General features: G+C 40.2%; 1 protein-coding gene across 1 annotated transcript in view; it reads right to left on the bottom strand.

Annotated features, from left to right (window-relative positions):
* The window catches only part of LOC106545657 (protein eyes shut homolog), a 550,606-nt gene that overhangs the window by 352,426 nt on the left and 185,865 nt on the right, over window positions 1-12,315 (bottom strand). The window contains exons 13-14 of the mRNA XM_087719050.1: window positions 11,881-11,956; window positions 11,510-11,587 (exon numbers count right to left, since the gene is read on the bottom strand). Coding sequence (XP_087575176.1) covers window positions 11,510-11,587; window positions 11,881-11,956 — 154 coding nt within the window. The remainder of the gene's footprint in view (window positions 1-11,509; window positions 11,588-11,880; window positions 11,957-12,315) is intronic.

Here is a 12,315-nt window from a genome sequence, read left to right as displayed (position 1 = left end):
GTGTAAACTGCTGGAAGGTCTCAACCTCCAATTCATAATCTTAAACTGAATAACCCAGTGCTTGTCAGAATAATCTTGGTAAATATTAGTGCTTCATTGTCATGTGGGAAGGTCTCAATGCTGATGTATAGAATGTAAAAATAAAATGTGATTCAAGAGGCCACATTCCTAGACTGATCATCCTTGAATACATATAAGAGCTCAACTGAAAATGAGGAAGTGAAATGAAAGTTTATTAAAGGTGCTGGGAGCTAAGAAAGTGAATGAAGCTCATAGCATGATATGCTTAGAGCCAGGTCAATAAGCAATTTGCAAAAACATTAACAAATGGTCAGTGAGTACTTCATTTGAAGATGGCTCACTCGTTCATATGAATAATAAGCATTTGGAAATTTCTGAGGTATTTGGATGCAATTTCTATTGTTTATAGCAGTAAATAAAATGTATTTTATTTCTTTTTTTGGAGAGTAGGATGGGGAGACTTTTTTTTAAAAAAAATGTAAAGCCTTTTTTATTGCCCCAAAAAGAAAAGGCAAAATCAACCAGAGGCTCTTACAGGCCATATAGACGGAAGCTATGATTCAACTATCAACAGATGCTAGTAGTACAATGACAGTTCCATAAAGGGAAATGAAGCAGAATAAATAAAAGGAGTGAAAGAATTGCTTTTAGGCAGAAACAGAAATCCAGAATTTGGTCAGAGATACATAGATTTTCATGGATGTAAGGATTTTGGGGAAGATGCATGCAATGGTAAAGCTCGTATATTAGAGTAAGCCAATAAGAACTAAAAGGGCATCATGTTTCTGTTTTAAAACATAAACATACAAAATATGTTTCTGCTTTATAAACATAATCGTATCTTCCATCTTTCCTTTCCCAGCACAGAATAAGTTGTAAAACAAGTCAATCCCATTAGATGAAATCGGAAAAGACAAGGCAAACAGAAAAACAAAAGAATGTCTCATCCCACAAGGAGACAAGCAGAGTTGAATGAGATAATAAACCTCATGTAATTTCAGAGAGAACCCACCATCCATCTTCACCAGCTCCCATTCCCCTGTATGGAACTGTTGCTGTACTAAATTTCGCCCAGGGAATTCTGTGAGTCGAAGTCAGGGGTGGGTTTCAACCGGTTTGCGGCGGTCCCTGCGAACCGGTTGGTTGGCGAACCCGGAAGTAAGTAACTTCCGGGAACGGCAAAGGGCGCGCCCGCCCGCCTACGGTCCTCACCCGGTTTTGACGAGTTCTGCGCTTCCACACATGCGCAGGACGCATACAATTCTGCGCATTCCACACATGCGCAATCCTCCAGGAGCAGCTGGAGCATCGCGCAGACGCTAGTACGCATGCATGCATCGCACGCTTGCACGAGGACACCACCGGCCCCATTCCAACCGAACCGGTTGGAACGAGGCGAGAAACCCACCCCTGGTCGAAGTCCACAAGTTTTAAAGTTGCCAAGTTTGGAGACCCCACTGATATACAGGACAGATGTTGCAACTTTGAATGCTAGCTCTTAGAATCCCAGAAGCAACATATGACAAGTCATAAAAATCTTCAAAATGCTTTAGAACTACCCAGTTCAATTTGTTGCTTTTAAATAGGACCCTGCCACCATTCCTGATTCTGCTTTGAATTCAGTTCAATTTAATTTGCTTCGATTCAGTCAATGCTCCGTTGAATCAAATCACTCATTTGAAGCTTTGCAGAATGTACGTATTAAATGTAGATGCACACGAATAAATTCACGTTAGACTACCATCCATTTTTCTTAGCAGCAGCTGCTTCCATAATAACAGTGCAAGCAGAAACTGAACATTCTGCATTACAGTTGCAATAATTTTCTACATATATACCAAATGTCCATGCAGGCAGGAACTGTGATATCTAAACCTATAATAACATACAATACTCTGCAAAGTGTGTATATACTATATTGCCAAGACACAGTGTTCTTAATTAAACATTTCTGGAATTTTCAAGCATGGGTGGAAATATTCTTAAACGAAATTGAAGGGCTATATATATATATATATATATATTTTACATATGAATGTGTATGCTTTTTCAAATGGAAGTATTTTATCAATGTAAACAAATAGCACAAGATCCTGCCACAAATCAATGTATCATGAAATGAGTCTTCCCCTGTTAGCAAAACACTTTTCCAATGAAGCATGATCTTCTGGAACTTTTACAAATAATAGTCTAGCATTTTCCACTAACTCTGGTCCCAAGTCCACAATCTGGAAGTGCATTTAGAAGTTCTCCGCTTGAATACCTAATTATCACAGTACTATCTTATTTCTAAGGATGTTATTGTTGTTGTTGTTGTTGTTGTTTGCAACAACAGAATTGTATCACAGTGGCCAGTTGTTTCGCCGGATTTGGCATTGATTACTAGTCGGGCCCCATCCAGGGGCCTAGGACGTTGTAACATATTTTCGTAATATGCGTGCAGATCCAAGCAGTGCAGCTTTTTGCATTTGACTGATGGCGATTTTGTCAATTTTTAACTGTTTTAAATGTAATTCCAGTGCTTTTGGAATAGCACCCAGTGTGCCAATTACCACTGGAATTACCACTGCTGGTTTGTGCCATAGTCGTTGAACTTCAACTTTAAAGTCCTGCTATTTCGCGATTTTTTCATATTCCTTCTCGTCGACCTGCTATCACCTGGTATTGCGATGGCTATGATTGTAACCTTATTTTTCTCAACCAGTGTGATGTCTGGTGTATTATGTGCCAGTGTTTTGTCCATTTGTATACGAAAATCCCACAAGATCTTGACCATCTGATTTTCGGTGACTTTTTCAGGCTGATGTTCCCACCAGTTTGTTGCTATTTTAATATTATAATTTTTGCACAAATTCCAATTGATCATTTGTGCTACTGAATTGTGCCGCAATTTATAATGGGGCCTGACTAGTAACCAATGCCAAATCTGGCAAAACAACTTGCCGCTGTGATACAATTGTATAATAATAATTGTTATTAATATTAATGTTATTATTAATATTATTATCCTTCTCATCTTTTCTACTACCAGCTTGTCATGCCCTTGTCAGAGTCTGAATCTGCAGGGGGGACAGATGAGCTGGGACAAGAACCAACAGAGATCGAGAGGGTGGCTCCATTGGCCTTGGAGGAAACTGGGGAAGGGCAGAATCGGTCCGGGAAAGGCTTTTCAGGATTAGAAATGCTTGCAAATAGGGAGGAGCAGGAGAGACAAAGCTCAGGTGAAGAGCAAGGACCACCCTCTCCTGATCCTAGAGCATGGAGAGAAGAGAGAAGGCAAGACCAACATAGACTGAAATCCCCTTCATAAGGCATACCTGGTGACTGAGATGTAAGGAGGTGCCAGTGTGAGTGGCATTTTTTGGGAACAAGCATTGAATATGTGAAGCCTTGTGTGAACTTGCAGATTACTGTGCTCTATGCTCTGCCTTGTGGGGCTTGCCCAGTTTTCCTGCTTCCCTGAACTTCTGACCCTGGTTACTGTTTGGCTAACCTGGCTTACTGGACTATTTGCAGCCAGAGACTCCAGGACTTGCAGTAAACGTAGGGAGATTTGGGGGCAAAGTTGGAGCAATAAAGGGGAGTTAGGCCTGTTCTCTGGCTGTGTTGTTTTCATGCCACACCCTGGGTCATCACACAGCTCCTATTGGTATCTTATGATTATATAATATGAGAGGTTATGCACTGGAGACAAATTCCTTGTGTGTCCAATCACACTTCACCAATAAAGAATATTCCGTTCTGTTCTCTTTTGTTCTGTTCCATTCTGTTCCATTATTGTAAAGGTGAACTCCAAACAGAAATGATGTGGGATTTTAGACAATACTACTTCTTCACTTGAAGCTCCATTTTAATTTTAATTTACCTAGTAACAATTTATTTGCTCTGTGTTTGCATGTCTCTCTCTGTGTGTGGTTAACAATTCTCTACAACATGACAATTGAAAGGCATTCGTTTTCTTCTTTGTTCAGCCTTTCTAATTCATCCAATTTTAATGACTTTTTGCTTTACAAAATAGCAAGAGTACTATACCATAATTACTTCTTATCTAAAAAATAATAATGATGCCTGCCACAAGCCAATATGGAATTTGGCACACATGATTTACTCATATTGGTGAGCATCACTTTAATATTTTCAATAACCCTGGCCAAACAGCAAAAACCAAGGTAACATTTTGCTCATGGTGGTTCCCATTCACGCTCAAAATAATGTCCATGGAGTAAATTTAAATTATTCCAATCATCTGATGTGCTTGAGATGCATTAGGATAGATTTCCTATTAATACTGATTTCTTAGCGATGCCAAAAGTTTCACTCTGAAGAATTCCACTCCTAGGAAAAATGCCATTTAAGCTAGCTTAAATTCAGTTTAGCAGAAAGTTCACTTGCATTATTTGCTTTGTTTTAATTCACATTCTTTGACGTTCATGAGAAATATGACAAACCAGAATATTATCTTAATTACACAGTTTGCTTTCTTGATAATGAATACACCTACTTTGATATCTGCTACTCATATGAGGCCAGGTTGACATTACGAATCCTATAATCAGCCTTAGTTGGGAGGTGGGACTGGATGAGTGGATGGTTTTTGAGGAGAAATAGATGAGATATAGTATGGGAGAGACAGTTTAATGTTTCCCTCTGTAAAATAGTCCCTTCGGATAGTTTTTATGCATCCTGTGTTCAGCTTCCCTTTGAGTGGCTTTAGGTAATAGGTCTGACTTCCAGATGTTGTTAAACTGTATCTCCCTTCTACTCTCACTACTAGCCATGCTGAAATTCAAGAATATCTTAGGACCACAGCAGTGGTGGGTTTCCATTTTTTTTTTTTTACTACTGGTTTGCTCGTGCGCGTGATGCTTCTGTGCATGTGCAGCCTCCCACTGCTGCCACTACTGTTTTGCCCGATCTGGGCCGAAGCAGCAGAAACCCACCTCTGTACCACAGCTGTTCTAATGGCGTAGCCTTAATCAATCCAAACTACACTGAAGGACATTGATGATATGGAAAGCACTCAACTCTTGAAAGGTATGTCTGTCTGTCTGTCTGTCTGTCTGTCTGTCTGTGTGCATGCATGCATGAATGTATGCATGCATGCGTGCATGCATGCATGTATAGAGACATACTTTATTTATTAAACTGCCATTTGAAGTAATCAAAAACATTGGTTGATTGATTGATCAGAACTTAAGAATATGGCTGATATCATGGGAAAAGATATGGGTAAGAAATGTAAAATTCACACAAGCCCAGAATTTGAGAGAGAACTTTTATAAGATGTTTTATAGATGGCATTTAGATCCTAAAAAACTGGCCTGTATGTATCCAAATTTACAACCTAAATGCTGGAGATGTGATTGTGTTGATGCTACGTATTACCATATAGGGTGGACTTTTTAAAAAGGTTACAGCATTTTGGATAAAAATATGGTGGATATGTAGTTAAATGTACTTATGCAAAATGTTCTTAAAAAAAGATAAAGTTTACTCCTCAGTTATTTTTGTTAGGTATAACTATTGATTGTACTGTTATAGAGACTAATTTGATTTTGTACTTAATAACGGCAGCAAGACTGTTGGTGGCGCAATACTGGAAGAAGGAAGATTTGCCTACTATCCAAGAATGGACATTAAAAGTAACAAACTTAGCAGAGATGGCTAAAATATCAGCATATCTTAAGGACCACTCAAATGAGAAATATAAACTGGAGTGGAGAAGATGGATTGATTATATTCAAAATAAATACGGGACTAAGAAATTCCAGATAGTTTATGACTGAAAAAGCGAGGAACGATATAATTTCTTTATAGTTAGCTTAACAAAAGAGGAGTTAAAGCACAAATGAAAGATGATACTAACTTTCTTTAAGTTTATTTTAGAATATCTTTGTTAAAGATTTATACCCTGTATCTGTTCTGGGAAGTTGGGGGGAGGGGGGGTGGGCTTGGGTGGGCTCGGGTGGGGAAGGGGAGGTAAATATTTGTAAAAATCTTTTTTTCAAAAATTTTCAATAAAAGACTATGGCTGATATGATTTAATATAAGATCTCTCTACTATAAACTGTGAATGACACTTGATAATAGGAGACAGTTTAATCTAAATTAGCAGCATATTTCACTCTGCATTTTAAACTGGAAAATAACGTAATACATTTATGTTATATTCTGTGTAAGTGTACATGGGCAACGCTTCCTTTGTAAAAATGGGAGCGGCCCAGCACGAAGCAATAAGCTGTGATGTGTGTTTCAAAGTTAGAGCCCATCAAAAAGCTTTCTGGGGCAATAGTTCATCCCTAAATCAAAGTAAAAGCATGCTAGGTTACTCCTTCATTATTTTGCTGTGGCAGCTATTCAGTATGATACTAAACAGGTTGATTGTTCCAAGTGTAGTCTGTAAACCAGCGGCATTTAGGTCATAACCTCACTTACAAAGATGAAACTCAGAAACCCAAAATTAACTCAAAGAAAGCTTATTGGCCACTAACAGTCACCCGCCCAGCCTTAGCAATTAATGAATCGAAATGCCAGTGAAGTTGAGTTGTTGTAAACTATGTATATGACCCATCTCTTGCAAACAAAGTCAAATCCCAGGAAATCTATAATAATAACAAATCTGGCATCACTGCTAAAGCCAAACTTTAGAATATCAATGACCGTAGTTACAGTAGAAGCATGCACATGCATACTAGGCAATAAACCTTTTTTTTCATTCAATCATGTTCAATTCTGCAGTTTTCTTGGTCAGATTTTTCAATAGTGGTTTGCCATTACCTCCTCCTTCAGTTGAGAGAAAACAACTGGCCCAAGGCCAGCCAGCTGTCTAAAGCAGGATTAGAACTCACAGTCTCCTGTTTTCTAGACCAGGGGTGTAAAACTCACTTTGTTACGTGATGTATTGGGATTTTTTTCCCCCTTCGCTAAACTGGGCAAGGGCGGGGCCAGCATGTGACGCATCTGGCCTGTGGGTCCGTGAGTTTGACACTCCTGTTCTAGATTGACCAATATTTGAAGTGAAAATTGCTACTAAAGGTAAAATGTCTATAAACATTGTTGAGTATTTGGATGAAATATCCATGCTTAAGACTTGAAAATTAAATGAATATCCCATAATAAGACATTGGGAAACCATATTCATATTGCTACCCATTGTTGATGCTTCTATAGATATTATAGCTATAGCCAAGGGTGGGTTCTGGCTTCTGTTACTGCCAGTTCGCTCAAGGACGCGCTTCGGGGCGCACGCTTCGCACACAGGCACACAGGCACACATGTGCAGTAGTAAAAAATTAGGTGGTGCTGCCTATGGCACTGCTGATAGAATTGGTTACGGGGTGTGGCTGGCTGAGTTACTACCTACTCGACTGAACTGGTCTGAACCGGTAGGAACCCACCTCTGGTTATAGCCATGAGGTCACCAGGAGTTAAACTTGAAGGAGACATTTATTTTATTTCATGCCTAACTACATGTTCAACTTTAAAATACAACATACTATAGTTATTTCATAAATATCTGTTGTGTCCCAGCAGGAGCCGTTGGAGCTGCCACCAGACTCTGACAGCGAGGGGCCCTATGAGTCGGCTCTGGAGGATGTTGAGGACCTTGGACAGGGTTCCGACTCCGAGCAGGGCGCAGAGAGGCTGGTTGGCCACCAGGAGGCGCCTGAGCCTTGGACTAGTGGGGAGGAGACAAGGGAGTGTGATCCTGACGTCATGCATTGGAGCAGTGGGGAGGAGACAAGGGAGTTGGTTCTGGATGCCCGGCAATGGAGGGCTAATAGGCGTAAAGAACAGTTACGCAGTTACAGGAGATAATTGAACTCAGCTGGTGGTAATTAGGCTCTTCTCAAGACTATAAAAGGAATGACTTTCCACACGCTCATTGCAGGAGTCAACGTATTTACTAGAGTTGGAGAAGCTATCCTGGCTAGCTTGGCAGGCTGGATTGCTGCCAAGGTTAGTCTGTGCTGGATTGCTGCCAAGGTCTGCACTGTGTGTTAATAAATCCTTGAAGTATCTTTGTCTCAGCATGCTTTGGAATAGGAAGAGGGGGGTTCAGAACAAATACCTGTGACTCTGTGGCATATAGTTCTGATGAGAAGAATGGATGGTATTGAAAATGGTCAAAAGCTGCAAAAGTTACAGAGTCCACTGCTAAAAAAAATTGAATGTCTTTGAAAAATAGGTATCACTTGGGAGGAACTGTTTGCTTCTGAAAAATTATATGCTTTTTTATATAGCTGTAGTTAGATGCATATAGCAATAGCACTTAGACTTATATACTGCTTTACAGTGCTTTTCAGCCCTCTCTGAGTGATTTATAGAGTCAGCCTATTGCCCTCAACAATCTGGGTCCTCAGAAGGATGGAAGGCTGAGTCAACCTTGAGCTTGGTGAGATTTGAACTGCGAAATTGCAGGCAGCCAGCAGGCAGCAGAAGTAGCCTGCAGTACTGCACTCTAACCATTGCACCACTGCGACTAATGTAATGTAGATCAGACGTTTTGTCAATTTTTTTCTAGGTAACTTTTGAATGTTAATAATGAATAAATGTTAAGCTATATATTTTTTTCCTACCTGAACTGAGTGGCACATTTGCTTGTACTGATCCCGATAAAGGGACTAGCAGGGAGTATGCTGGGTGTAAACCAAAAATTATCTCAGTAATGTTCCAACACCTTTGCTATGCACACATTTACCCAGGTTTATGCTTAAATGATATATGCACAAAGCAGTTGCTGCTCTAATTCATACCTGGGTTTCTAAATAGCCCAGTAATTTTCTCCGCACATCATTTCTTCTTGTTCCTACCCATTCATTTTTATATCAGAATAACATTTCCCTTAGATTGCTTCCATTCAGAAAATTCACTATTTCCCTACATCTCAATTCTGGTTCTTCCATTGTCACCATTCACCGGAGGTTGTGCAAATCTCACTACCTTTGTAGGATTTTTAAAAAATATGTATTCAGAACAGGTTAGATTATACCAATTAATATGTTCTGACATACATTTTAGCCCTTAAATTCCTACCTATGCATCCTTGTATGCATTCATGAACTCCAATTTCCAAGACCAGGCCATTTTTATTCAGATCTATTATAACTTTCTCCTTTCTCTTAGTTCACAGGTGAGGCACTACCTATTATTACTAAAGCAGAATGGAGAGCCTGTTTTTCATCCAATAATAAATCCCGTGGCACCGAAATGTGAGCAAAATGATGTTGATCAGAGAGCCACTGATCAGCTAAAGCAGAAGAAAATGTCCTATCAACAACAGAGATTCATAACCAAAGCTGATCTGATAAATGCCTGCATGTTTAATAGGAAGTTCAATATCCTTCTCTGAATTGATGTCTTTGTATAACATGGACTTGTCGTCTTTATTATTTTACATATTTCTGCATCATTTGTTTTATTCTATGTACTGCACTTAGTTATAAGCACCTAATAAATTAAACTATGTTGCTTTTCAGAGTAGAAGTGATATAGAGCCGAGGTGGCGCAGTGGTTAGAGTGCAGTACTGCAGGCCACTTCAGCTGACTGCTATCTGCAGTTCAGCGGTTCAAATCTCAACAGGTCAAGGTTGACTCAGCCTTCCATCCTTCCGAGGTGGGTGAAATGAGGACCCGGATTGTTGGGGGCAATATGCTGACTCTGTGAACTGCTTAGAGAGGGCTGAAAGCCCTATGAAGCGGTATATAAGTCTAACTGCTATTGCTATAGTCTTGAGGCACTGATAACTTTCTTCCACTGGATCCTGCAGTATCCCCTTACTGTTTCATATGCGTTGCCAAATACATGCTAGATCTCCGTGAGACTGAGATTATTGAAAATGGTGGTTCTAAAGCAGGCGTGATACCTGCCTACCCAGTGTGAAGAGGAAAGATTGGGCCAATGTAGCTTCCGCCCGGTCTACCAGTGTGAAGAGGAAACATGCCAGAAGTTTGGGGAGTGGCGTCAAGCTGGCCATGCCCACCCAGTTGGCCACACCCACTCAGTCAGCCACACACCCGGGCTCCCCATCACAGCTCTGATTCGGCCCTCAATGAAACTGAGTTTGAGACCTCTTCTCTAAAGAGATGATTTGTGGAAGGGCAGTTACTGTACAACTGACTAAATGCACATGAACTTTGTGTTTGTTTTCAGTTAAGGTGTACTTGGACCAGAAGTGGGTTCCTATCAGTTCGCACCTTGATTGGAATTTTGAAGGACAATGTTCTAGTGTCAAGGAACAGAGATAGTAACCCTATTTCCAATTATTGTTGTGGTCCACCAGCTGCAGAGGTGGGTTCCTACCGGTTTGCACCTATTCGGTAGAACTGGTTCGTCAAATCTACCGAACCGGTTAGAAGAGGTTCCACCAGTGGACCCGGAAAGCAGGCCACACCTACAGAAGAAGTTCCAAAAGTTTTTGAAACCCACCACTGGTCCTTGGATATGATTATTCTACACTACCATGCTCATATTTATAAAACTCAGTGCCTCTGTGAAAGGTAAGGATGACTACTGCGTTTGTGGTGCAATCAGAACATTGTGTGTGTTGAAGTTGTTTTAACGCAAACCAAAGATGCCCTTTAAAAAACAAGTTTACATCCTATTCTTATGCATGCCAGTGCTGTGTGTGAGGTAATTTAAGGTGGTTCTCACAAGTGTCATCGGCATCTTCATATCCGGTCACATGGGCGGCAAGCCACTCCCATCCGGTCACATGGGTGGCAAGTCACTCCCACAAAGGAGGCCACACCCACAGAGTAAGTTTGAACAATTTTTGAAACCCACCACTGACTTGGACCATATTCTTCCATACCTTCTTTCTTCCAGCAAGTTAGGAAAGATTTGTGAACTTCACTGAGGATGCTTATTTGACATGCACAAAACAAATGAATGCCCAGATTTAACAGCTATATAACTCATTAACGCATACCGGCTGATTAGTATAACTGAATTCATTTAGAATGCCTTATAAAGAGAGGGATATTCACCATGCAGAGCTTGATCTGACAATTCAGTTGAGAGTTTTATATCTGCTATGGAATCCTACTCTCCTCCCTCTAAATGTTTGGTTTAAGTTCTTTAAAGAAAAATCAAACTGCAATTTAACGCCTTGGAAACGTTATTTGAAATATGAAACTATAATATGTGTACAAGCATGAGGAAGCTCTGACTTTTTGAACCTGCTGAAATGGTACGATAAAACAACCTATATTCTCTAAATTGATTATTTCTTATGGAAAAACACTGGCCCATTTAATGAAATCCACTTGTTGCCCGCTAGAGAAACAGCTGATCGCTCTCTACTGTTTTCTTGAGGCAACTTTGGGGGAAAAAAATTCAATATACAGTCATGGGCTGGGATCTGGGGGGGGATGTAATGAGTGGCTGTTTAATTCAACCTTGGTGCCTGATACGTTACTAATTACGGAACTAATGTCTACGGCAGATAAAACAAGACTGTTATGGTTCCCCACTGACAAACTTCACACAGAGGGAACAGGAGTTGTCATTAAGGAGTCTGTGATAAATGAGGTCATATCACACTCATCTTGTGAGAGAGCAAGACTAGTGTTAAATTGCTGGGATTATCAATCATTGCCCATAGCTCAGCGGTGTGTCAGACTTCATTCTGGTTGAGAAAAGCCATAGAAACCTCCACAATTGTGTAGTGAGGATGCATTCAGAGAGAGGGAAGGAGGGAGAGGGAGTGTGTGTGTGTGTGTGTGTGTGTGTGAGAGAGAGAGAGAGAGAGAGAGAGAGAGAGAGAGAGAGAGAGAGAGAGAGAGAGAGAGAGAGAGAGAGCATGCTGCTGAAGACTCGCAATGGTAGTTAATGATCTTAGACCTTAGCCGTTAAATGATATGCTGGACATTAATTTTGCTATGCTAGAGAATGCAAGACTGCCATGGCTGAGGAAGCCAGCATTTTGCAGGCCTTTAGAGGATAAAAAGTAAGGGGGAAAGTTAGAAGAAAATAAAAAATGAAGAGCTTTGGCCCTAGGCTGGATCGGCAGCAAATTGCATTGCTACCTGAAAACCATTAATTCTCACCCAGGCATCCCATAGCAGACAAATACAACTCCGTAAATCACATTCTTAATAAAAGTATAAGAAAGATTTTAGTGACCTCAAGAGCTGACTAAAAGCAGACCCTCCCATTATTCACATTGGGAGAAAGTAGCAAAAAAAAGAAAAGGAAAAAAAGAAAGCATTGCTTGGAAGAAATGTATTAAATTTGCTAAATCAAATTGTTCTTTGAGAATCAATATAAAAAGAATAAATTACATATCTTTC

The sequence above is a fragment of the Thamnophis sirtalis genome, unplaced genomic scaffold (assembly GCF_051295495.1).
Source record: "Thamnophis sirtalis isolate CommonGarterSnake01/CBP01778 unplaced genomic scaffold, rThaSir2_p1.2 scaffold_6, whole genome shotgun sequence".
Classification (NCBI taxonomy): domain Eukaryota; kingdom Metazoa; phylum Chordata; class Lepidosauria; order Squamata; family Natricidae; genus Thamnophis; species Thamnophis sirtalis.
This window is presented reverse-complemented; position numbering and strand designations above follow the sequence as displayed.